Here is a 26199-nt window from a genome sequence, read left to right as displayed (position 1 = left end):
GAACAGTCACTGTCTTTAAAATAACGTCTGGTGTTCAACAAAAAGAACAAAAACCTTGAGCATTACGAGTGCGTCGCTGGGGAGAGCCGTGATCAGCACCGGGACACCCATGGTGTTTGGAAGGTGGGTTAAGAAACTAACTGAGTGTTGGTGATACAAGTGTAAAGATCATCGTGAACAAGACCAACAGTACGTCATTTCTAAGCCAACAGGGAGATGGGATGGGATGGGTGGGACGGTGAGAGAAACCACCATTTCTAAAAAGCAAGAACAATACACTTCGTAACAAAAAGGAAAAGCCACACAAGAGTAAGACAGTAAACCCAGATCCAGGCATCAGCACCAGAGACTAAACTCACCAGCCAGAAAACAAGTGGGATTTGATGGGTGTAAAATATAAGTAGGTAAAAAAGAAAAGGTAGATGCAGACACACGGAGGAAACGCTGACCAAGACGGCCGCGGCAGGCGGCTACGTGAACCTCAGGCTACAACGGATGTGAACGGCCTTGTCACCGCCCCACCAGCTCAGAAGTCACGACATGCCCAACACTGTCCTGAGCTCGTGATGTGTGTCCACGTCTCGAATCTTCCAAGCAGCCCCATGTCTCACTCCAGGTCTGCAGCGAGAGAAATGCAAGCTCACGCCCACAGAAGTGTGCACACAGATTCTCACGGCAACGCTGCCCACACCGCCAGAAGGGAACCACCCCAGGGACTATCCGCTGACTCGTGGCTAAATGCGATGGGGTCTTTCCCGATGCTAGGAGCTGAACTGTGTCCCCCAAATTTATATGCTGTGGTCCTAACCTCCAGCACCCCGCTAAGTGACTGTAGTCAGAGAGGGGTCTGTAAGAGATAATTAGGGTAAATGAGGCCACAATAATCCAATCGGACTGCGTCCTTGTAAGAGCAGAAGACGAGGACACGGACACACAAGGGACAGCCCAGTGGGGACACAGGGAGGCGGCGGCCGTCTACACGCCACGGAGAGGCTTCCGAGAAGCAGCCTGCCAACACCTTGATCGCGGCCGTCCAGCCTCCAGCTGAGAGAAAACTTGGCTGTTCAAACCACGCGGCCTGGGTCTCCGAGTGACAGCCTAGCAAACGAGTACGCCGCACGACAGAAGACCCCTCAGCTACAAAGAGATGAAACACGGGCAAGGGCTGCGCCACGAGGACACAAGACGGACACACTGTCTGACACTTTGCATGAGGAAAACCGGGGCAGCGAAAACCCCCCGAGACAGGAAGGATCCGTGGTTGTGCAGGGCTAAAGGACAGGACTTTCAGGGTGATGGCTAAGGGTTATGGAGCATCTGGGGGGTAATGCAATGTTCCAGAATGGACTGTGCTCACGGCTGCACAGCTGAGCTAAAAGCACTGCCTGCACCCTTTAAATGGACGAGCGGGATGGACTGTAAGTCCTAGCTCAGCAGAACTCCTCTTTCAAAGCCCCACAGGCAGGTAGTTGTTACCCCAACTTATAAACGAGGGACTGAAGCACAGGTAAAGTACCTCTCTACTGCACTGGGCTCAGTTTCAACCAGTGTTTTCCTAGGAATGTCTGTTTTGTCTGACCTACCACATTAATTAGCAAAAGATATTCTGAATGTCATTTCCAGGCTCCACGGCGCCGGTACTAGCTCGCGTGTAGACGGAGGACACGGGTATGCCTCCTCTCGTTTCCCACCAGTGAGCCAGAAGTCTGCCCCTTTCATTCACTGGCCTTTTCAAAAAATGTCCCTGTGGCTGCTCTCCTCTCTTGCTGGTTCTGACGGGACCCCGTCCTGCAGCTTGAGCTTCCCTCCTTCACGCTCCAACTCGCTGGGCGGGGTCAGATGACTCTGCCAAGGGCCAGAGCCCAGAATTTCAGGCTCTGCAGGCCACAGGTAGAACTCTTCCTCCTCTTTTTTTTATTTCCCAATGTTTAAAAAGGAGAAGCCATTCTTGGCTCCAAGGCTGTACAAAAACAGGCCAAAGCCAGACTGGGCCCAAGGGCCCCAGTTTCACAGCTCCTGCTGAAGGTTTTAAATCTCCCTTCGAGCTCACTGCTAGTTCCCTCTCAGAAGTTCAGATGTGTCACAATTTTGTCACTATCATTTCCATCTTTAAATTTGTATTGTAAAATTTCTACTAGGATCTCTTCTTTGATTCGTGTGTTATTTAGAAATCCACATTTTCAAACTAAAACCTTACATCTTACTTGTACCATTACGTATCTGACTTTTCATATCACTGCTCTCTGGTCAGAGAATGCTATCTGGACACTGGTGATTCTCTGAAATGTCCGGAGGCTTGTTCAAAGGCCCAGCATATGGACCCCCGTGCGTGGGAATGGGTCCTTCCCGCATGCTGGCTGCAGCGTTCTGAACAAACCCATGAAATGAAGCCTGTTCTTTCTGTTGCCCAAACCATGTACCCCCATCTCCTAAGTGACCTGTCAGTAACTGAGATGTTTTGTGCTCTCAGGAGGATACCGACTGTCCATTTCTCTCTGCATCCCCACTGATTTCTGCTTGTTACAGCCCTGAGTGTAATTTGGGCACCTGTCAGTCAGGGGAACCGCCAAGCCACACACAGAGCTGTGCAGGGATGAGAGCAGCCATGGCCCAGGGGCCGAGTGACCAGTCCACGTGCATCTGTTCCCTTGCGGAGCTGGCAGGACAGGCCCCAGCTCCAGGCCCAGCTCAGCTCAGCTCAGCAAGCCGCATGGCATCCTGGAAGCCGCCTGAGCGTCATGGGGCAGAGACGAAGGGGCGATGGGCTGTGTGCCCAGCGGGACTCTCCCCTTCCCTTCTCAGGAAGCTCAGGCACCCAGGGCGAGCGTGAGGACCCGAAATTTACCTAAGTGCTCAGAACAGTGTCTGGTGCTCCATGGAGATTCTATGGCCACCGCCCCAGAGTAGCTGGGAACCAGCAGCCCTCAGGCTGACTCGGGACAAGTGGCTGTGGCCCACCGAGACCCCATACAACTCCGGGGCCACCCATCTTTTATCAGGGTTTCCTGGTAAAAGAAAGGATTGGTGTAGCTGCCACAAAGGGGGCTCATTCCTCCTGCGGCTGTGAAGGAAAGGGGGTCCCCATGAGAACTCGGAGCCCCCAGCGTGGCCATGCACACCCCTGCAGTAGGCTGTCCCCCGAGTGTCCTGGAGAGGCGTCACAAAGCCACGCTGCAGGACACATCACAGGTGTGAGTGACCCTCCCACCTGCCTGAAGAGCCCCACGAATCCCTTAAATTACACGAGAAAAGCACAGGAGGGAGAATTCGCAGATGCAACAAGAGCGTCAGAGCCCAGGAACTTGAGATGACAGACATCATCACAACCAGGCCTCAGATTGTAAAGACACAGGAGGAGGAATAGAACTAAGGGAAGGACAGGGAAGACTGAAAAAGAACCAAAACAAATGTCTGGGGGATAAGAATGATTCACTGCTGTGGAGGGAACTTCGTGGTCTCTGCACTCAGCCAGAGAGAAACTGTGGCCTTGGGGACCGGGCTCAGGAACAAACTGGAGCCAGCACACCAAGGATGGGACGCCATGGGTGGAAAAGCAGCCAGGAGCCATGGCGGAAGCCCGGGAGGACGAGCCTGACGTGGAGCCAGACAAGTCCCAAGAACTGGCCCTCACCATCTTTTGTCTGCTCGTGTCTATCTTTTACTGTTATGTTTTTCACCGATGTCATTTGCAGCATGAAGGAAAAAAGAAGAAGAGAAAAAAATCTCTGGGTTAGTTTCTTCAGTTGTCCTTATTCAATTGAACTTAACGACTTCCGTACGCGGTCGTGAACGTACCCGAGATCTCCGCGTGGGGAGCACCTCTTAGTAGAGGTTCCGCAAAGCGGAGAACAGAGCCGTTGACCTGCTCCTGGGAACAGAGGAGCAGGGAACCCGGGACCAGCAGGAGGGAGGGAGCTGGGGATCCTTGGGGGCCTGAGTCAGTTCCCACTCAGACCTCAAGGCACTGGGAGGGGAAGGCCGCGGGGACCTGGGAAACCAGGGCCCCCGTCACCCTCTGCTCCGCTCTGCACGCTCCCTGGGCCACAGGCCACCTGCCCAGAACCTGCCACCTCGCTCTGGGTGCAGGGCTGCAGCGGTGGCTCCTGCTCCCAAGCGAAGGGCACCGCCCAGCAGACACTGTGGGGGGGTCATGAAGGGCCCGTGTGTTCCCCTCCCAGCATCCCAAATAAAGCAGCTCCAGTTCCACTAAAATTCTCCTAGTGGCATTACCAGAATAATAAGCAAATTAAAATTCAAGTGCTCAGACCTCGAGGTACAGAGGAATCCTGCACCCCCTCGTCAGAGGAAAACCAGGGCCCACCAAGGGCACGTGACCAAACTCGCTCGCACAGTCTGGCCAATCTAAGGTGGCCACCTCTGCCTTCACTTCTCTCCATTAGTCAACCATCTGGTAACCTCAGGAATTTCCTAAAATGAGAAATCAAGTGCACGCCTGAGAAAGTCGGCCACCCTGCGCGTGTCCCCCACACATGTGGGACAGGCGAGGAGGACCCAGACCGCCTCGTGCACGCGCTTCGCCCATTCACGGAAGGCGCCAGGCGTCAGCCAGCCCCTTGCTGGGCTCATGGCAGGAACCTCCCAGCACACACGGCTGGGCCAGGGTGACAGCCTGGGGCACCTGAAGAAAGCGGTGACCTGGTCCAGGGAGACGGGCTCCAGGCCTAGTAGGTGGCCTCAGGAGGGCAGGGCCTGGAGTCCCACCCCAAGGCTGACAGGCTTGTGAAGCCCCCAGAGGGCCCAGGAGAGCACTGCTCCCCAAGGATAAGGAGTTCTCCGTCCCGCCTCCACCCCCCGCTCCATCCATGGGACCACATGCCTTACAGCGGGACGCAGAGTCAAATGCCCAGCAGCCCACGCTCAGCACCGACCCGGGCAGAAAGGGTGTCCAGTGAAACAACAGCGCTGCAGAGAGAGGGCCGACCAGGAGGGCCGCGTGCCACCACGTGTGCTGCAGCTACATGTATGTCTTTGACATGGTCCGTGTGAAAGTGTTGGGCCAAGAACCAGGAATTGGAACGGCGTCAAGCTTTTGACCCGTAACACCAAACGCCAGATGTCAAACCCTGCAGGGGAATGACTTCTGGCCGAGGTGCCCTACTAGCCAGTGTCAGCCAGGTCACTTTCAATCATGCACCTCTGTGACACTCTTTCTCGGTGCCCACAACAGGCATGAGCTGCAAACAAAAGGAAGGATCAGTCCAGATGAGATGCGGGATCTGGGATGCAGGGCCTCCCTACCCCATATGGGGAAGAGGGAGAAGACCCCAGGGAGACAGGCAGACAGGCAAGGAGCGGAGAAGCTCCAGCGGAACTCCCGTTTTCCGTAAAGGGAAGGCCACAGACAACACCCAGACCGGGAGCAGTGCAGAGTGGAGGGAAAGGATGAACAGAGGGAGGTTATTTGGAATCAAGGAGCCAAACGCCAGGCACTCAGCTAAGAGAAGTCCAAGTGGTCCCCTGGTAGAGACTGGGAGTGGAGTGGCCACCGGGTAGCCCCTCACAGAGAGGGCAAGGGAAGGTGACAGCGCTCAGCCTGCCTTTCCAGGACTGGAAGCTTAGACTCTGCTCTCTCTGAGTCCTGAGCCAAGTAAGACTGACCACCCTCCTGGAGAGGCCTCTCAAGTGGCACTAACTGGAGAGGGAGGGGCCTAGCTGTCTCCTCGGAGCACAGGCAGGTGAGCGAAGCCCCCCAGACCAGGCACCTGCAACTCAACACCAGCAACGCCCACGGAGTGAGGCCCAGCAGAGGCCTGTCCAAACTCCAGACCCACGGCGTCATAAGACATGATGAGACGATGGTCACGTCTCTGAGTTTTGGGGTGACTTGTTCCCCAGCAGTAGGTAAGGGGAACAGCAGGGATCTGCTGCTCTTTGTGACAAAACTATTTTTCACTCTAAATTATACAGATGTCTAATACAGACAAAAGTAACTAAAAACTTTTTTTTAAGAGTTCAACATAAAGGTAAAGCCAACAAAAAAAATCTTGTCTTAAAAATTTAAAGAAACAAACAAAAAAAAATTTTAAAGAAACAAACGCACACATGAACAACAGTATCTGGCCTGACACCACCCCCCCCGCCCCCCCCCCCCCCCCCCCCCCCCCCCCCCCCCGTGCTGAGCCAGGAGCCCAGCCCACACCACTGGCCCCCCACTCCCTCCCCAAACTTACACCACATAACAGTGGGGCGTCAGCCACCGATTAAATAGCAAGCAGTTTACTGAAGAGGGGGATAAATGGGCTCAAAAATCGTGTCTCGGTTACTTAAAAAGAAAGAAAAAAGAAAAAGGGCAGAGGGGTGTGCAAGAGCCCGAGTCCCACCGGCAGCCCGCCCTGCAGCGTGCTGGGTGCTGGTCCCAGCGTGCACTGGCAGGTCCCTGCGGCTGGGGTTGCCTCCCTCCCCCTCCCTCCTGCCCTGCCTCCCTCCCCCCTGGGCGCTCTCTCCAGGACAGGGACAAAGACGGCCAGCGCGGGGTAAAGGGCAGACCTGTGTGGTCGGTCTGTCAGGGGAGATGAAGCTGCTCCCTCACACGCTGGAGCCCGTGTGGAAGGGCACCCACGGCGTCTTTACTACGCCGGCAGGTACGCACTGCTCTCCCACCACTGCCCATTAGTCTCTATGCTAACCAGGAACCCTAGAGGTCTGTGACCAGCCCCCGGACCTCAGCACTCAGGAAGCTGATCAGGGAGCCTCTGTGCAGCACAGAAGTGGCGCTGGGCTGGGCCCACGGTGACGCTGCCGGGGAAATTGCTCGGTGGGTGCAAACACGTGGGAGCAAACACATGAATTGTAGCTGCGGGCAGGAGAATATCAGGTGCATCTCTACGCCCCGAGGGCTCAACTCCTACACTTAAACCCCTCCCACTGGGAGGGCGCTCCAGTTCCGGAGAGCAGCCAGCCTGAGAACAGCCCTGTCCCTGGGCACCGCGGCTGCAGCTCGGCGGCTCCGGCACTGCCTGCCTCCGGTGAGTACCTGCCATTTCTTCTCAAATTCACGTTTGTGTTCAGAACTCCTCTTGGATGGCTCGGGAATGCCTGCTGCCCTGCTCTGTGCTCCGAGGGCCACCGGGGGCTGGCAGGTGCACAGCAGTGGGGCCATTATTACGAAGCTTTAACGAGGCTTCCACGCCACTCTAAGCCTGCGAACAAGTGGACGTGGGCATGAAGTCCTCGTTTCCACCATAAAGTGGTGAGATTTCAGGCAAAACTCAAATTTATATTATTGCTTTTCTTTTCCTCACCTTAAAAATAAACTATGATAAATTTCAACAGAAAAGGATTATACATAGATAGATAGATGTGTGATTAGGAAATTGCTAATTTTAATTTATAGTTTCTTTACTTTTAAAACTCTTTAAAGTTTAAAATAAGTACTGTTTTGACATAAGGTTACAAAAAAAATCTTAATGAAAGAGGATCCCTATATATAGAAAAGGAGAGATTTTTTTTCCTTCATAAAGTTTCTCATAAATCTGTGTAAGAACAACCACTAAGTCATCAGCTGCGGGCGAGCCAGGCGGGCTTCGTTTAGGCGAAATCTGTCTCCATCTGTCGTCCTCATCGCTCTGCATCAGCCAAACCCTCCCAGGGCTTTCACGGCGCAGGACTGGGTTTTGTGAGGAGGAAAGAGGCAGCTGAGCTCTCCGCTCGGCTGACAGCTGTGCAGTCCAGCAGCTGGGCGCTGAGGTGCGTCCCTGGGGACCCCTGCTGAGACCAGGAGCCCCCCCCCCCTTCCTCTCTGGGCCCAGGCTGCCAGCTCCCACTCCAGGAAGCTATCTTTGTCCCAGGTCATGGCTGTCCTGAAATTTACCCTTTAGTTTAAAGAACCAAAAGTCTGGGAGGGAGTGGCGGTTAATCACTGGAAAAGCTCAATTGGAGTAAAACTCACAGATCTGGTTGTTGCAACACCCCAGTGGGTAGGCGACAATGGCGTGTCCCTGAGTTATGCAACAACGCCACCTCACAATATTGTAATTATAGCATGCCCTTCAGAGCGCTCCACCTGACGAGGCCCTCTGCCAGCCGGCCACCACACTGAAGGGACTCTCAGCGTGATTTCAGGGCACAGCCTCCCAGCCCGGCACAGCAATGGCCCGTAAAGTTAAGCTGTAATTATGTCTATTGTGTCCTATCAGAGTTCAAACAAATTTCCTGCTCGCGTCTATTTTCCAGGGTTCAAATTCCTCAGAAACTTTGCAAACTTGCCAGCCACTCACTATCATGCTAACTGACAGCTACATTAATCGTCTGCACTTGGGAACCTATGGGAAGACAGCACACTGGCACCTTAGCACTTCAAACAGAAGCAAACAAAACCCCGGGGCCCATCGAAACCGCAGGGCGCTCCGAGCAGCATGTGTGTGGGCAGCTGTGCCCATCTGATGGGTGTGGGCCGGGAGCAGGGCAGAGATGTGGTACCAGGGCCGCCCTCGGCAGGAAAGCAGGTCAGCAGGACACAGCAGGTGCTTAGAAGGCTTGGAAAGTCACAAGGGGACACTGAATGGAGCAGGAGAAGCTCTCTGGAAGCTCCCATGGGGCCCGGTGGAGACCTGCAGTCACTGGGCCCCACTGCCTGCGGCCCCCAGTGTGGACACTGTGTCCACCAGCTGCTGAGTCTGAGCCAATTCAGAGGGAGGTCGCCGGGCATGCTGTCCCCTCACAGAGGAGGTGCTCTGACAGCAGGGCACACGTTCCCCAGCTCCTCTCAGAGGCAGGCAGAGACCCGGACCCCATGCATTTCGGGAGACAATGGAGTGGGAGTGAAGGAGGGGTGAAAACACTGCGCCACATAAATGCCTTTTAGGAATAAGCTAACACCTGAACCTGAAAACAGGCGAACTCTGCAGGGTCCTGCTGAACTCACACCTGCTAGGCAGCCCTGGGGTCAGTACTGACTAAGGAGAAGCCTGTGTCTTGGGGAAGCGCAGAGCAAAGCCTGTGTCATCACCACCAGAAAGCACTTCGTCCAAATGCAAACCCACCTAAGACAAAGAGGTAGAGCTCTGGGCTGGACGTTAGGAGACATTTAACCCATAAACCTCCCGGGGAAGGGCAGGCCTGGCAGGCTGTGCCCTGGAAAGCTTCTAAGAGCCTCGGTCCCCGACTTCTTTCTCTGACGTGACTGCACTATGGCTGAGTGAGCACCGCCCGTCCCCACTGGCACCTGAAACACCTGTGTCCCTTGTCTGAATTAGCGAATTGGGCAACCCTGAGAAGTCAGATTACCCCGAGGCACGGACCCGGCTGCACCTGCGGCTGCCGGGCAGCTGAGCTCCCAACAATGAAACTCTGGGGTCCGCTCAGCTCCCAGAACCCTGGCACCAAGGACAACCCCCCGAAACCTGTTTTCCCTCCTGTGAGCCAATCCACCAAAGCTCAGAAAGTTCAGACCGAAAGTCCACACACATCATCAGAGTGAAAAAGGTCCATATTAACAGAAAAGCAATTAGTTCCAAATTATTATTTGGGGTAATGCTATGATAATTTATACATAGCTCACCTCCTATAAACGAGCCTTTGAGAAAACTAACCAGTGTGGCTTATTTAGATCGTTGCCAACAGGTTTCAGCGATACTAAATAACACTGCTCCTGGGACTGACGTCAGCATTCCTTAAATCCTGAGGGAACTTCTGTGCAGGGCATGTCTGCGTCCACTCTCGGTCTCGCTGGAACTCTGGGCCCCCACCCGATAAACGTTTTGCCACTGTCATCATTTTGACCGAGGTGCTTGCAGCTAGCGATGAACTCATCAGTTTTCAGGCCTCTGCCGTAACACACCCTGAGCAACCATGGGAACTTGACTTGCAGAGGTTCTCACGCCTTCAGAATCAGGGAGCATAAGGAGACGTGCCAGCACAGGCCCGCTGACTTACCGGGCTGGCTGGGTGCTGGCTGCAATCGCTTCCTTACGGGAGGCGAGGAAATTGTGCTTTTATCACCCAGAGCGTATCTGGCCCCCAAGGAATGGGCTGAACTTATAAAGAGTTATTTCACATTTTTGCTACAGTAAGGGGAAATTAGAAAGGCGCAAAGCTATGGTCAGCCTTGCAGCTCCTGCAGACAGACACACTGGGAGACTGGGCAGGGAGACCTGGGTGCATAGCACCGGGTGGGGGGGGGCAGGGGCCAGGCTCTGCCTGCCACATACCCTGCCCACAGACGGGGCAGCCACAGATATCCTTCCTCATGCAAATACGTGCCTCAGGTAGAAACTCCCGGGAGGCTGCAGGCATCCAGGAAGCCCAGCCTTCCATCCACCAGACCACCTGTCTGGAAACCAACAGGTCTCTGAAGGATCTGGATGATAAAACAGCCTAAAAGAGACAGGCTGTCAGTGGGAGCGTGTTATTTTGGACTTTTAAGAAATACGAATAAATGAGTAGAGAAACCAGTTTGCTGAGAATAAAATCTGATAGCTTGCTGAGCATTTAAGGTATCCGAGTGAAAATTAAAGCTCCACTCCTCCCACTTTCAGCCCTCCTCCCAGAAAAGCCCCTATGACCTCATCTCACAGGTGGGACGCAAGGAGGCGCAGCCAGAGTCACCAGGCTGACTTGGACCCCAGACACAGTTCTGTTTTTAAAAGGCTGCTTTCCTGGTAAGTGCCTCACGTCAGCCCAAATGGAGAAGGGGACGCTTTATATATGAAATCCAACCCCATCTGCCCATTCCTTAAAGCAAAACTGCGGCTGGAAAGTTCTGTGAAATAATTTCCTTTGAACTTTATTTTTAAGCCGTGTGAAATTATGTAGAAGACCTTTTCCTTTTCACACCTGTACGCAAATGACAGTGCTGGACCTCAGTTCCTGCAGCCCCCATCTTTCTCTCCCACACAGACACTCCGGGGTCTGCTGGGAGAGGAGGCAGTGAGAGCTGCTGCCTGGAGGTGGTGGGCGGGGGGGATGGGGAGGAGGACACTCCAGGAAGGTAACCTGAAGGCCAGACACCCTCACAGTCCGCTGCGACCCAGGGCCTGGAGGAGGGGACAGTCTCCACGCCCCCGAGGCCCAGCCTGCTGCCAGTCAGGACCAGGTGGCTGTGGCCAGAGGCCTGGGCGGCCACTTCCCAAAAGCTCCCTCCCTCCTACACTGATCCAAACTCTTCACACAGGCACTGCTAACTGGGCTCCTCTGGTCCCTCCCAACCTCCCGACTGCTGAGAGCCGCAGAGCTCTGGTTCTGCCACAGGAGGTGAGGCTGGAAAGGCAGGCAGACGCCTGGCCAGCCCTGCTCTTGGCTGCCCACTGTGTGCCGGCCCGGCAGGGGCACCTCACTCCCGGGCTCACCAGTGGCAGCGACCCGAGCGGGAGTCCCTCAGATTCACCTGGGCAGCACGTCGAAACCATGTGCATCCACACAGACCCACCCTTGCATTTGTATCCGAGAACACGAGTGCTGCTCCCCGATACTGGGTTTCGCGTGTGGCTTCAGAAGCAGGAGGCTTTCTCCCGGCTAACACGTGTGGCAGGACACCACGCGTGGCAAAATGGGGAGCACTGAGTGGCCGTCACACGTGTACGGTGACCAGGCGTGCGGAGAGGCTTCCCACAGTCATGCTGAGCAGTAAGAACCGCTCACTGTGACATGACCCCGGCCAGAAACTCCGTGCCTGGATGGGGCAGGGTCCCCACAGGCACTCAGCCTTCTCACATCTGAGGCCCCAGGTCCCCAAACTCAGAGAATTACAGGTATTCTCAGGACTGACACTAAACAAGCTGCCAGCAGTGCTCCTGGCCCCTAGGTCATTCTCTGTGGTGGGGGCGCCGGCCGTCGAGAGGGGCAGCTGACACTCACGGCCCCACGCGGTGCACATGGCTCCTCCAGCTCCCAGGGCCTGGCCTCCGACCCTCAGGGACCCATGTGAGGTCAGGTTCCCGTGAGTCCTTTCGCCAGCATCCCGACACTAAGGCTCTGCTCTTCATTGCAGTTCCGGGCCCCAAATGAGTGACACCGTCCTGGTTGGACCTACGGCACGTGGAGCTGGCTTCAAATAGGGGCGCGTGGAAGGAAAGCAGAGCCAGGCAGACGTACACGTTTCTAAACCACTGAGTGTGAGCGGAACAGGAGCTAGCTGTGAGCACTCCGCTGGGAAGAGGGGAGGCTGCCCCAAGGAGGAAAATGAGCCTTCTCAAAGAGCGGAAACCAAAGAAGCCACATTATATCCCAAGGCCTCCAGGGAAGCCCTTCAAGTACAAGTGTTTCCAGTGTCCCTTTACCTGCAATGAAAAGTCGCATCTTTTTAACCACATGAAGTATGGTCTCTGTAAGAACTCCATCACTCTGGTATCAGAGCAAGATCGTGTTCCCAAGTGCCCTAAATCTAACTCTCTAGACCCTAAGCAAAGCCATCAGTCCGACTCAGCCATGAAGCCCACCTCCTCCAAGTCTGTCACAAACGGTCTGCCCCACCCGGACGCCAAGCTTCCACTCGGCCTCGCCAAGGACGACGTCAAGGAGAACGTGGACCTGCGTGCACACGGGACACACAAGGGCCCCGGACAGAAGCCTGCTGTGCAGCGGGAAGCACTGCACCCCAGCCTGGCCCCCGAGGTCACCACCGGCGCCCCGCCTGCCACTCCAGAAGGCATCGGGCGGCCCTCGGCATTCGTTCCTGTGGGAGAGCGCAGACTCAAAGGGCCAGAGCTCGCAGAGGCGCCGGAGACGCTGGCCCTGCCCAGCCCCACCGCCAAGGCCACCGCCTTCCACACCCCCGGCCACCCCTGGAAAGCTGGCTCTCCTTTCCTCCCGCCCGAGTTTCCACACAAAATCCCACCTAGCAAGGGGTTCGGGGCCCTTTCCCCTTACATGCACCCTGCCATCCCAGAGTACCCGCCTCACTTTTACACGGAGCACGGACTGGCCACCATTTACTCACCCTACCTACTGGCCGGGAACCCACCTGAGTGTGACGCCGCCCTGCTTTCCGTCTATGGGGCCCAAGACCAGAGACACTTCCTGCCTCACCCCGGGCCAGTGCCCAAGCACGTGAACCCACCGCCCTCGGCCTACGACCATTACAGGCTGCTCCAGCAGTACCACTCCAACCTGTCACTTCCTTATGGATTTTACAGGCCAGAGTCTGCTTTCTCCTCCTACGGCCTCAGGCTCCCACCCATCGCTGGCCTTTCACACGATCAGAGCTCTCACCTACTGGACGAAGCCGCCCTAGTCTACCCAGCCTCGAGTCTGTCCAAGTTAAACCCTTCCAGCTCCCACAAAAAACACACAGAGTTTGAGAAGGAGCGTCTGACTCCTGAGGCTGAAGACCCTTCCAAAGACGGGCAGAGGGACACAGACGGGACCAAAATGAGCCCGCGTGCAGGCAGCGCGGCCACGGGCTCTCCCGGAAGGCCGAGTCCCACCAACTTCACACAGACAAGCCAGCCATGCGTGGCGCTGTGCAGCCGCTCAGACAAGCCCGCCTCGAGCGTCCTGGGAAGGCTCCCGCAACCTGAGCAGGGCCTCGCGGCCTTCAAGCCCGACAAGAAAAGCCCAGAGCACACACCCCCCCAGGCTCCGGAAAACAGAGACGAGTCTCCGAAAAGGTAAGAACAGCTCCTTCCCCAAAACTCCAGACGAATGCCCCCACTGTGCTGTTATCAATCTCACACCCGCCCAAAGCGCTGCACACGGCAGGTTCCCAGGCAGGATTCCCACTAAGCTTTCCCTTTTCCTCCTGCAGCCTCGACGCTGTGGACGCGGGCGCTCCGGCCCAGATAAGAAGCGCCTCTCGCGACATGGAGGCCATGCCTTCCAGCCCAGAGGACGGCTCCAGGATGGCGCCGCTGAACCTCTCTAGGAAGTCGGAGACCAAGCCGGCAGCCACCTGCGGCCCCGTGTACAGGGACTTCGCAGAGCTGCAGGACGCGCCTCTCAACCTGTCGGTCAGGGACCCCTGCAACGCCCTGACTCCCAGGCCTGCCTTCCACCACCCGCCGGGGGAGGTGGAACACCCTGCCGCTGCTGCTCAGAAGGCTGAGCCAGAAGGTTCTGGAGATGGGTCAGCCCACACTGACACAAAGCAGAACAGCCCTGGCTCTGATGAGGCCCCGGTGACGACCCCCACCAGGAAGGCCCAGGACATACGGGCAGCGGACAGCGGCGACGAGCAGAAGCAGACGGCAGCCGTGGCCCTGTGCCAACTGGCGGCCTACAGCCCTGGGGCCGCGCGCGTGGGTGATGGGGAGCCCTCGGCCCAGGAGCCCACCTGCCAAGACACAGCTGCTCCCGGAGCCACGGAAAGCCAGGAGGCTCAGAGTGACCTCAGGCCCAAAGGGCAGAAGAGGACCAGCCCGCGGGAAGCAGGCAAGTCCCAGCAGGGAGCTAAGAAGTCGAAGCCGAGCGACACGGCCAGAGTGTTCACGCTCCGGAAACGAACGCGGGTGTCTTAGAGCCACCCGCCAGGCCCAGAGCCGCGGCGCCTTCTAGGGCAGGTCACAGCACCCCAAATCTGCAATGGCACCTTCGATTTTTACAGTGGTTTCTTTTTTCTTACCCCCCCCCCAAAAAAATGTTGCAATTCGATTCACTTTTTTGTAAATATTAAGCATGAATATTAACAGGTGCTTCCACTTTGGGCTGTAAAAATATTTGAATGACTTCTAGTCTAAGATTGATGAGTTAAACACTGGCTTTTATTTTTGTAAAATGTCAAATGAAATGCATAGAACTAAAAGGTAACTTTTAGGTGTAAGTCGTCTCATACAAAATCTTTTAAAAATACTTTTCCTATAAATATCTTAGCCGTGGAACAAATTGTTGTTTTAACTGTTATTAAATCTATTGTAGATAATGAAGTGAATAACAATTACTAGAAATGCCAAGAAAAAACATTTTCAGCCTAGCGTTAAGTGATTTGTCATGACTGAGTAATAAACAAACATCAAGAGACTATTTATACAAATAATTTATTTCCATTAGGGAATATGTGTTACTGGGGAGCTGTTATCAACGTGTTCTCTTTTCTTATGACCTTACAGTGAATTTTCTGACTCATTTAGTCTCATTTTCCACTTCCGAAAATGATGTATATGTTGTTGATTTTCCAATAAACTCAGAGGTGAACTTTAAGGATCCACAAAATGGAAACAAATATGAACTCTGTGTTATACTTTATTTTGCCATAAAAAACTCAGTGGAAAAAAAGAATACAGCTGGGGCAATTAAAACAGAGAAAAAGAGTATCTTTGTGAGCATGAGTGACAGCCGCGTGACAGCCCATGTGTGAAAGTGTGACAGCCTGTGATGGCGTATGTGACGGCGTGTGACAGCCCATGTGACAGCATGTGTGCGTGACATCCTGTGATGGCATGCGTGACAGCGTGACAGCCCGTGTGACAGTGTGACATCCTGTGTGACGGCGTGCATGATGGCATGACAGCCCTTTGACAGCGTGCGTGATGGTGTGTGTGACAGCTCATGTGACAGCACATGTGACAGCATGTATGAGCGCCAGCACCAGTGGCCATCATGTCCGGGCACCTGGTCCCTGGCGACTCCATGGGGCCCTCAGCCTCCCAGTGTGTGAGGACGAGTTTCTCTGCATCCTAAAACTGCTGCCTGAGAAAAGCCTGCCAGGCGACCGCAGCTGCCCTTCCCAGTGGCCCCCCCTACCACTTCCAGGGGCACCTCTCACCCAGCGCCCCCCGGGGTGCCAGCCGAGGGCCCATTGCTGATGGTGGGAATCTGCCACTGTCACCAGAAGGCCAGCGTTCCTCGCAGAGCCATCGGTTGAGATCAAAGAACGAAACAAAAAGCTGGCCCGGCCCGGCGGCCTGTAGTGGAATAAGGCTTCTCAGCACTCACAGCTAAAAAGTAAAAACTTAAATAAAATAACATGTCGATGCAGAACCCCACCTCGGTCCCGGTTCAAGCGCTGCAGTCCAGTACAGCGTCATGTGCTATTGTTTTGAATAGCTTTGTACTAATGACTATTTCTTTAAAAAGTCAATGTAGGAAACATTTTACATACTTAGCACCTCACGGCATAGGAAATGACAGTCACAGCTTCCGTTCACAGACGTCCTCTCGTTGCAGGTCCATGAGAGGGAAGCACAGAAACATGTGCCATTAGGAAGATCCTCCGGGATAAGTAGATGGAAACATGGGGTCACACAGACAAAAGAAGGACTTCCCTCCCGTAAGGAGGACCGTCTGTGCATTTCTGAATGGAGGGTGGTGGGTGTGAAGTTAGCAGGATGCCCAGGGTTATATTTAGATGCAATGGTTTTATATTAAAATGACAGTACCCAGGACAGCAAACAACTGCTTTGCAACACGTTCAGTTTACATAAAACCACCGTTCCTGACTCATAAAGGGATGCAGAGCTACTCACAATTCTTTTAAGGCACACACAAGGCCACCGTTACAGATGGCCCTATAACATCAGGCTGCCACTCGAGCCCATGCAGACCCCGCCCAAGGGGCACCTTCAAATAACCACACAGCACTGACCTAAAACGCAGCTGTCACGATCCAAAACCATGAGCCCACGATCGGCCGTCACTAGCACACCGGGGTGCCCGTTCCCGTGTACCAGTGGATTCTGGCAAAGAACAAACACAGGAGAGCCCTGCTTTCTGGCAGGATGCAGACCCACACCTCACAGGCTGAGTTTCAGGACCCACCGCCTCTCACCTACAGACATGCTCTCGCCTCACATTTTACACACGCAACAACGCAGACCTCCTATGTCCAGGGCCCCAAGACTGTGACGGCATGTGCTTCACAGCTCGCCCAAGTGCCAGGGGTCATCTCACATGACAGGCAGAGGAACCAGGGACAGCTCCGGACTGCCCAGCCCTCCTGCCGTAGTGCAGCCTGGGAGATGCTCACTGAGGGGGGGCTCTCGGGGGCCGAGGCCAGCGCTGCCCAGACTCCCGCCGAGGCCCTGTGTGCTGAAGACTGAACCCCACCCCTCCGAGGGCATGTCCTCCAAAGGTGACACATAACACCCACAGCCACAGAAACCAGGGCGGGCCTCTGTATCCCTCTAAAAGGCTGGGTGCCTGGTGACCAAAACCAGTCGTGCTGCTCTGTCAACCGTCCAAGCGCTCTGCACTCACGCAGGACCCGATGTAAGAGCTGTAAGCTTCTAACTTTTACACACAAAAAGTGACAAACCCTCAAAACGTTACATTTAGAATCACCGTACAACCCAGCAACCCCACTCTGAGGAACAGACCTAAGAGAAATGAGAACAAGGACTCAGACGGAGACGTAAGCACCAATGTGCACAGCAGAGCACTGCTCACAAGAGACAAAAGAGGGAAGGGACCAAGTGTCCACTGACAGACGGACAGACACAGACAGACGGACAGACACCGACAGTGGCCTGCACGGCCAAGGGGACATTTGGCCACAAGAAGGACTGAAGCTCCGACGCCCGTTGCAGCTTGTTAACCTTCAAGGCAATAGGCCGAGTGAAAGAAGTCAGACACAGAAGGACAGATATTGTACAGCTCCTCTTACGGGAGTCCCTAGAGGCACACAGAGCAGTGGGCCCCAGGGCGGGGGGAGAAGAATGGGGAGGTAGGGTCTAATGGGGACAGAGTTTCTTTGGGATTGTAAAAAGTTGGAAATAGTGATAATAGTTGTACAACACCATAAATGTAGTTAATGCCACCGAATTGTATAGTTAAAAATAGCTAACGTGGCAAAATTTTGTTATGTATTCTGCAATGAATAATGAGGTATGCCAAAAGCGTTGAATTGTACACTGTAAATAGGTGAACTGTATAGCAAGTGAATTATATCACAAAGTTAAAAAAATGTTTTAAAGGTCCCTTGAATTAACATTGAAATTTTTCAAAATGCTGACAATGACCTTTCTAAACAGTCTTCCCAATGGCCCATGGCAAACTACCCCCCATTACAGGTTTTAACCTTCAACCAAAACACCACACCCCACGAGAGGGAGAGCAGGGTGGATATGAAATGAAGCTAGCACATATTCACTTAAGGAGAAAAACATTTTAACACAGGAAAAACAGAAAAAGGACTCCACGCACAAGGTTAGAGATGTCTTGTTACGGTCTTTACTTTTCTTACAGACTGGAATCTCCAACAGCTCAAAACTACACAAATGTTAAAAATCAATAAAGCACACGGTTATCAGAACGAGAAGTGCCAGGACCACGTCAGGAACACTAGAGAGTGGGGCCCCTCCCAGGCCCAGCTGCTCCCTTGGGACCTAAGGCACACGGGCCTGTGAGGAGTAACGTGGTCAGGAGAGGCAAAAATGCTCAAAGAGCTAAAGGAAACCAAGCGAATGATGCTGGAACAAATACAGAATGTCGACAAAGAGATAGAAACTGTAAAGAGAGACCATATAAAAATCCTGGAACTAAAAAGTACAATAACTGAAATGAAACATTCAGTGGAGGATGTAACAGCAGACTTGGGCAGGCAGAAGAATCAGTGACCTTGAAGACAGAGCAATTGAAATGCTCCAGTCAGAGGAGAAGGGGAAAAAAACGAATGAAGACAAGCTATGAATGTTAGCCTGTCACCCCCGGAGCCTGCTGTAAGACGAAATCGCTGCCACCCAACCTGATGCTATATGCTTCCCAGGCAGGAGACAGCAGAGCTTCCCACCCCCACCAGGCACAGGAAGGGCACCACCGGGCAGGAGGTGGCCAGACAGTCCAGCGAGGATCGTGGGCCCACTTATCCCACATTATGACCCTAGTTTTTAAGCAAGAGCTGGACACTTTTCATGTCTTACACCAACACCCATATACTCCAACTCTGCCTGTGATCAGTGGACACTGCCGACACCATAAGATGTGATGGACCTAATAAAAAATTTAAAAATACACCTGAACCGGGCCGGCCCGGTGGCTCAGGCGGTTGGAGCTCCATGCTCCTAACTCCTGCCAAAGGCTGCCGGTTCGATTCCCACATGGGCCAGTGGGCTCTCCACCACAAGGTTGCCAGTTCAATCCTCAAGTCCCGCAAGGGATGGTGGGCAGCACCCCCTGCAACTAACATTGAACACGGCACCTTGAGCTGAGCTGCCACTGAGCTCCTGGATGGCTCAGTTGGTTGGAGCACGTCCTCTCAACCACAAAGTTGCCGGTTCGACTCCCACAAGGGATGGTGGGCTGCACCCCCTGCAACTAGCAAGGCAACTGGACCTGGAGTTGAGCTGCGCCCTCCACAACTAAGACTGAAAGGACAACAACTTGACTTGGAAAAAAGTCCTGGAAGTACACACTGTTCCCCAATAAAGTCCTATTCCCCTTCCCCAATAAAATCTTTAAAAAAAAAAGTACACCTGAACCTAATACCATTAAAAAATTTGAAAGAAAAGAAAAAAGAAAAAGCGACGCCGGGCCTCATACACCAGCCAGTCCCAGGCAGGACAAGCAGAGAGAAGGCTCAGCCCCCTCAAGTCAAACTGCAGTCGGCGCCGCCAGCCAGGGCTTGGTCTCAGTCCAGGCCATACTCGCACACCCAGGTTCTCAGAGGCTCTCACTCACAGACACCTATTTTCACAAGTAAATGTGTACGTCACTTTCTTAGGATGGAATAAAGATTAGATAAAACCACAGGAGCGACCCTCCATAACCTTGGCAACGATTTCTTCGATGGGACACCAGAAGCACAGGCAACAGAGGTCCAGCGGGCTGGACCAAATCACAATTTCAAACTGGGGCATAAAATAGTGCCACCGAGAAGGTGAAAAGACAACAAGATGGAAGAAAATATCTGCAGATCATGTATTTGGTAAGAGACTTCTGTCCAGAATAAAGAACTCTTATAACAATAAAAAGGCAACCTGATTTTTTAAAAAAACCAAAGGACTTGAATAGACATTTCTCCAAGGAAGAAATCCAAATGGACAACAGCACAAGAAAAGACGCTCAACGTCATCAGTCATCAGGAAACGCAAACCAAAACCACAGTGAGATGCCACCTCACACTCCCTGAGATGGCTGGTATCGAAAGACGGAGAAATAGGAGAGGAGGTGGAGACACTGGAGCCGTCAGACACTGCTGGTGGGATGTGAAATTATACAACCATTTTAGAAAACAGTTTTACAATTCCTCAAAAAGTCAGACTGCCAGGTGTGTACCCACGAGAACTGAAGTTGTACGTGCACGCAGAAACTACACAAAGGTCCCCGGTGGCATGACTGGCCACGTGCCCATCAGCTAACAAGTGGCTCCATAAACAGCTGCCCCTGCAGGGGGTAAGCGCAACCGTCAGAGGGCGAAGTACTGCCGTCATACGCCACAGCATGACGAGCACTAAAACATGACACACGTCAGAGAAGCCAGGCATGAAAGACACCACTGTACATTCCAGTTTTAGGAAACGTCCACAGAAGGCCCACTGAGGCAGCACATCAGCAGCTGCCTGGGGCTGGGTGTGCTGAGGGTTCATGGGAGTGACCGCTCCCAAGCACAGGGTTTCCTTGTGGGACAAGGAGACTGTTCTGAAATCAGGTCACCACGGTGGTGGCACACCGCTGTCAACATACAACAAATCACCAAGCTGCACATTAAATGGGCAAACTTTCTGATATATAAACTGTGTCTCAATCAAGCTAGGAAAACAGGCAGAGAGTCGAATCACGGGGCCTGCAGCTGTCCTCCGGTCACAGCGCCCAGGGCACCCACAGTGGTGCTGGTGGGCAAGACGCACCTGTCTGCACAAGCGTCTCCGTCCTGCACAGCAGTCACCTCCCTGGTGTGAGGCATCCGTGGTGACACATGCCATCCTTTGCAGTATCCTCTCCTCCTGCCCACAGGCACTGGTGGCCACATCCAGGGAAGGCCCACGGCCACACTTCCTCAGGCCCTCCACCCACCCCTCGCTGGGGGGAGCCTCGTTCCCAGGGGCCCATGACATCACTCCCCGTGAGAACCAGGGCAGCACTGCATGTGTTCTGAACAGGCCACAGCACCCCACCAGGGTGAAAACTGGTTCTGGGGGACGAGGAAACCGCAGACGTCACAGTGGCTCATGCCCCCAATGCGAATATACAGCATATCTGTGGCATCGGATGGCACAGCAGGGAGAAGCAGCATGTAGGAAATCAGAAGGGCCGACAGGAGTGTGCTCTCTCCTGCACACACTCACGCTATCAGTGAGGGCAGAAGCGTGTCGTGTGCTCACGGCAGGCCATGCTGGGAGACACCCCACGTGCTGCAAACAGCCGGACTGCTGAGCGAACATGCGATACTCACCATCCGCGAGGCGAGAAGGGAGCAGCAGGCCTCTTCTGCCCAGTTCCGCCAGCGCCAGACACCCTCCATGCCAGGCGTTGTCCGTCTCCTGAAAACTGAGAGCACACAGGACGCCTGAGACCACAGTGCTTTCCTCCAGTGCTCGGTCGGCCGGCCCAGGCGCCTCACTAAACCTGTCAGCCAGTTTGAAGACACCAGCTGGCTGAGGTTTCCCTGAAGACAACAGCCCTGCTCAGTCTTCTCTAGACCTCCCATTGTGAAGCCGGTCCTGTGCTGGGCCCACGCGCTGCACCAACAGCCGTCCGCACGTGTCGGCTGAACCCCAGGCCCGACACACGTTCCCACCACAGATGCACGCTCAGCGGCTGCACACCCAGCGCCTGCCCAAGAAATTGAAGCTCTGGGGACACCCTGGTTCTATCAAGTACCGTTAGAGTCTCTGGGACAAGGGGCGGGGCCGCCGCTGGCTGGAGTTGACAGGAAAAGTAAGAACGGAATGAATGGCACTGAGAGAATTTAGTCTGCACTATTTGAAATACAGACTCCCAATAAACAATGGTAATGCCAGTTAACCAAGTCGAGAATAAAATTTTATATTTAACGATGACTTTCCTGGAGTGGTTTGGAAGCTCTGTTATTTAAAGGTGCAACTTTGGCATTTAATTAGTGACAGTAACTGTTTCTTAGATGGATGAGGCTTGTTCTGAGACTTCCCACAAATTGCCGCCAATGTAAACATGGAAGTATGCTTCAACAAGACCAAGTATAAAGCTCTTTCCTAGTCTAAATAAACCAATTTGATGGCGAAAACATGTTTAGGAAAACCAGCTCAACTGCACTAGGAACTGGCAACACGTACGAGAACATTCGGACGGGAGGGGGCCCGGGCCCCGCGTCCACTCAGCAGCCAGGGCGGGTGCCTCCCATGTGCCGGGCCCGCTCTGGGCCCTCGGACATGGACTGACCGACACGGACAAAAGCTGCCCCTCAAACCTCACCGTCAACTGGTGACACGATTCCGACTATAATTTAAGTGACAAGTGTTTTATTAAATGTCAGTCCCAAAGGCTGGACGACCATTTCCACAATCTAATAGTGGCACGTTGTGTACTGTAGGGTTTCAACCAGACAAAGATGCTATAAGCGCTTCATAAAGACTCGGTAACATTTAAAGATCCAGCGGAAAGGTCGGCATGGTGATGCCTGTTTCCTGGAACAATCGCCAGTTATACCAGTGCCTATTTCCGGACTGAATGCGGGCACTGCCACTGGCCCACAGCTGTGGCAGGCGGCCGTCAAGCACCTGTGGCCTGAGGGTAGACGAGAAGACCGTCACGTGCTGCTGGCAGCACTGGCCCGTCCGCCTACTGCCCACAGGCACGGCGCACCTCCATGGGCTCAGAAAAAGGCACCCTCTCTGCAGACTTCGCCCCACTCACCACCTCCAAGGCCCAACCTGCACGAGGCGACGTGGACAAGACACCAACGCCAGCATCCCAGGGACGGCCAGCACTCCACCAGGGGCTCAGGGCGGCTTCCTGCCCAGGCCCAGGGCGGTCCTGGGAGGGCTGGGGGCTCAGAGTGGAGACATGGGCAGATCCGACAGAGAGGCTGGGACCGGCTCAGGGACACTGGCCTCAGATAGCCAAGGGCAGCAGGAAGCAGCAACCTGCCAAGAAGACCTCAGAGAGGCCAAGCGGAGCGGTGGGCAGTGACAGGAAGACAGCTGCATCCAGCCGCTCAGAGTGCGCCAACGTCCGGAGAAAGGGAGCCCCTGGGCCACCAGGAAGGGGGATACCGTGCGGGGGGCACAGACAGGCTTCAACACCTTCCCTTCCATTCTGAGTCTTCAGCCAGTCAAAACATCAACAGAACTAACAGACAAGACTGGAAAGGAGCCTCATGGTGACGACAGCGGCTGCTCCCTGGGGCCACAGTGGCACCGCCACAGGCTTCTTGACAGCAGGCTCTGAAGGGCCGGCAGCACCACAGCACACCCAGGACCCGGGACTGCAGTCTGTTCGCCAACTGGAGATCCCCATGGAGCTTCATTCAGCCAGACAGAGGACCCAGCATGGCTGACCCCGACCCCGGTCCCCTGCCTTGCCCTGCCCTGGAGGGTCTGGAACACATTGCCTCAGGGGTCCTGCCCTGGGGTAACGCTGCAGGGCCAGCAAGGGGCCACACTGTGGTTTTGTAGGGGGTGGCAGAGCGGGGGCCGTGGGTACTGACGGGCAGCTGCACGGCCCGTGGAGACGGGACACAGGCAGGGAGCGGCGGGCGGGCTGGAGGAGGCCTCGCCACTCACTCTGGTCCCGTGGGGCTCACGGTGAAGTCCACGTGGCTACACGCCACACAAACGAGAAACAGCAGGGAGTGAAATCAGTCCCGGGAGCAGGTGTGCTTACAGCTGATGGAACTGATGTCCTGTTTCCGACCCATTTCAGAAACGGCAGCAGCTCACCACACGTCTCCGAGGGACACAAAGGAGGGACGAGTCAGAGCAGCAGCTGTGCCCTGCGCCCTGCCATCTCCTGTTGCCCTGCCTGCGGTTAACCCCTCCCACGCCACACTGCACTGCACAATCAGGGGCTTCGTGCCCGTGCTGTGCAGGGGCCGCCCAGGGCCAGGCCCCTTCCTTCGATGCCCTGTCACTACTCTGAGTGGCTGGCCCTGGGAGTCGACGGCGGGAAGGCTGTTTTCCACCCTCCACAACCCACTATGAAAGTCCAAGTCCACTGAAACGGCAAAGGCAGGGTGCGTCTGGAGACTAACGAGGACAGAAGCTGGACGGAAACTGCCAGGCTGGAGGAAGGACCACACAGCTGGGCACAGAAGTTCAGTGCACTCCGCCAACATGTGTGGGGGGAGGGGCTCGGGCAACGGCTGGGCCTGGAGCCCACCTCACAGGCGAGGGTCACGCAGGAGGGTCACCACAGTGCAGGTACCAAGGAGGGAGAGGGGGAGTTTGGTGAAAAGACAGCTTCCCACAACCAGGGGGTATGAGCGGAAAAGAGAACAGGAGAAAGTATGTAAGACAGCCCCGCGCTGGGTGACAAGGCCGGAGGACAGGCCAGAGGACACTGGGCTCCAGGCCCTTCCCACCTCACCAAGCCCATCTCTAAGCTCTGACCTCTCCCAAGACCTGGATGCTCCACGGCGGCCATGCCAACGGCGGGCCCCTCAGTGGCCACCTCTGTGCCCAGTGGGGTCCCGGCGTCATGGGCATGGCCATCACCACGCCAGCAGGCAGGACCTCCAGGAAGATGCCCTCCAACAAGCCAGCATGATGGTCCGGAGTAAGAAAGCACAGGAAGCTGTCCTCCCTTGCCCAGGCCCCAGAGCCGCGTGTGTGCAGGACATGCATTTCCACTGGAGGACACTGGCCAGCACTGCATGTCTGACGTGCTGTTTCCTGCGCCCCTGACAGTGCCAGCAGCAGGCTGGAGAACACCTGCTCACTTCACTCGCGGGGCGGCCTCCGTGACTGACGCACTCCTGAGAACCCAGAGGCGCTGACAACACTGCCCCTGCACATGACAGTCCTGGGAGAAAAGCAGCAGCTGACGAGGGCGGCCGTGCACCAGGGCTCAGGAGCGCCTGCGTGAGACCCAGAAAACCATTGCCACACAGCCGGGAACCCTTGGGGACTGCTGCCCACGGTGCCTGCCACCCACAGCAGGACAGCTCTCAGGCCTGGGGACACCGGTGCTGCCGGGCTCTGTCGTCCCCCTCCTGCAGGCCCAGCTCAACCCAAACCCCACACATCGCGGCCCAAGCACGTCACAGGCAGACGTCTGCCACCAGACTTCCCTAAACCCCTACATGTGCAGCTGTTTAAGTCCTAGAAAACTAAATAAAAATTTGGAATTCAGATCTCAGTAGCCATACGTGGTTCATGGCTGTCAGAGACAGATCCAGAACATTCTGTCATCACAGAATGCCCTCTGGGAAGTGTGGACCTAGGGTTCACTCCAGTAACCACAGCTTGTCTCTAAGGATAGCTATGTGTGCGTATAGATTTTCTTTTCCTTAAGGTTTTTAAATATAATGGAGTCTAGGCTGATAAAAATCCACATACCAGAAATAACCAGAGTTCTCAGATTTACTTCAAAGAGAGGAAAAAAAAACCTCTGAGGCTCTGGCAAATAGCTCAACTGAAAGGAACTGTAAGAGACTGCTCTCAGCCACAGGGCGGCCCCCATCTCCGCACGTACCTGAAACAGTCCAGCACTGACCCGAGCACATCGTCCGCCAGCTCGCGGGGGAGCCTTCCAGCCACCCGGCCAATTCTGAAAGGGAAGCAGCACTCCATCAGAACCGCCAGCTGTCGCGAGGGTCGCGCTCGAAGAGCCACCATCCCAAGCGATTTCCTTCCCTCCAGAGAACAGGAAAGCACAGACTGAGCCGGAGCTAGCCTGGCACACGCTCCGCTCCACAGGCCTCCTGGGCCACACAGAGCCACAGGAGGCCGACATAACAGACATCTGGGCACCTCTGAGAAGGACTGACGCAAAGCAGCAGAGAGCCCATTTGCCGATGGAGCCCCAACCGGGAGGGTCCTGGCCAAGGCCCCCAGGAGGAGCCCTTGCTCCCAGCCCAGCCCACTGCACCGGCCTGGAGTTTGGGCTCAGAGGTCGGTGGGCGCTCATGTGTCTGCGTGGAAGCCTGGAACGCCTGGCTGGAAGGGGGCCCCACGCCCCAGCACCTTCACCTCGTTTTTCTTTTCTCCACAACGGAGGACTCGCTGACGCCTTCCACTCTACTCTGTACTTTGTCCCCCCAGTACCCACACCCACGGCCAGCTTTGCCCGTCGTGCTGGAGACCTGGCCTCGCTGGGTGGGCTGCCTTCTCTGGGGGGCCCTCTGCAGGCCGCCCGTCAGGGTAACAGGATGGGCACTAGCCCGCCCACCCCCAGGGCTCCAGGCGCAAATGAGGCTGTGGACGCCACCTGCTGCATCGGTGGGGCAGGTGGGGTCGT

The 26199-nt window shown here is 55.0% G+C and overlaps 2 protein-coding genes across 4 annotated transcripts in view; one reads left to right on the top strand and one right to left on the bottom strand.

Moving 5' to 3' along the window:
- TBCD (tubulin folding cofactor D) overlaps nt 1–26199 on the bottom strand; it is a 137039-nt gene that overhangs the window by 80147 nt on the left and 30693 nt on the right. Inside the window, exons 12-13 of the mRNA XM_033090598.1 lie at nt 25435–25509; nt 21218–21312 (exon numbers count right to left, since the gene is read on the bottom strand). Of these exons, the coding sequence (XP_032946489.1) occupies nt 21218–21312; nt 25435–25509 (170 nt within the window). The remainder of the gene's footprint in view (nt 1–21217; nt 21313–25434; nt 25510–26199) is intronic.
- On the top strand, nt 6879–15945 carry ZNF750 (zinc finger protein 750). 3 transcript variants are annotated; one of them, XM_033090599.1, is made up of 4 exons: nt 6892–6986; nt 10497–10619; nt 11948–13565; nt 13703–15945. In XM_033090599.1, exons 3-4 carry the CDS (start codon nt 12139–12141, stop codon nt 14409–14411), a joined length of 2136 nt encoding a protein of 711 aa, XP_032946490.1. In that variant the 5' UTR covers nt 6892–6986; nt 10497–10619; nt 11948–12138; the 3' UTR covers nt 14412–15945. The 3 variants fall into 3 exon arrangements, with proteins under 3 accessions (XP_032946492.1, XP_032946490.1, XP_032946491.1); XM_033090600.1 differs by having other exon boundaries at nt 6914–6986; nt 10536–10619; XM_033090601.1 differs by lacking the exon at nt 10497–10619 and having other exon boundaries at nt 6879–6986.

The sequence above is a fragment of the Rhinolophus ferrumequinum genome, chromosome 21, assembly GCF_004115265.2.
Source record: "Rhinolophus ferrumequinum isolate MPI-CBG mRhiFer1 chromosome 21, mRhiFer1_v1.p, whole genome shotgun sequence".
NCBI classification, from domain to species: domain Eukaryota; kingdom Metazoa; phylum Chordata; class Mammalia; order Chiroptera; family Rhinolophidae; genus Rhinolophus; species Rhinolophus ferrumequinum.
This window is presented reverse-complemented; position numbering and strand designations above follow the sequence as displayed.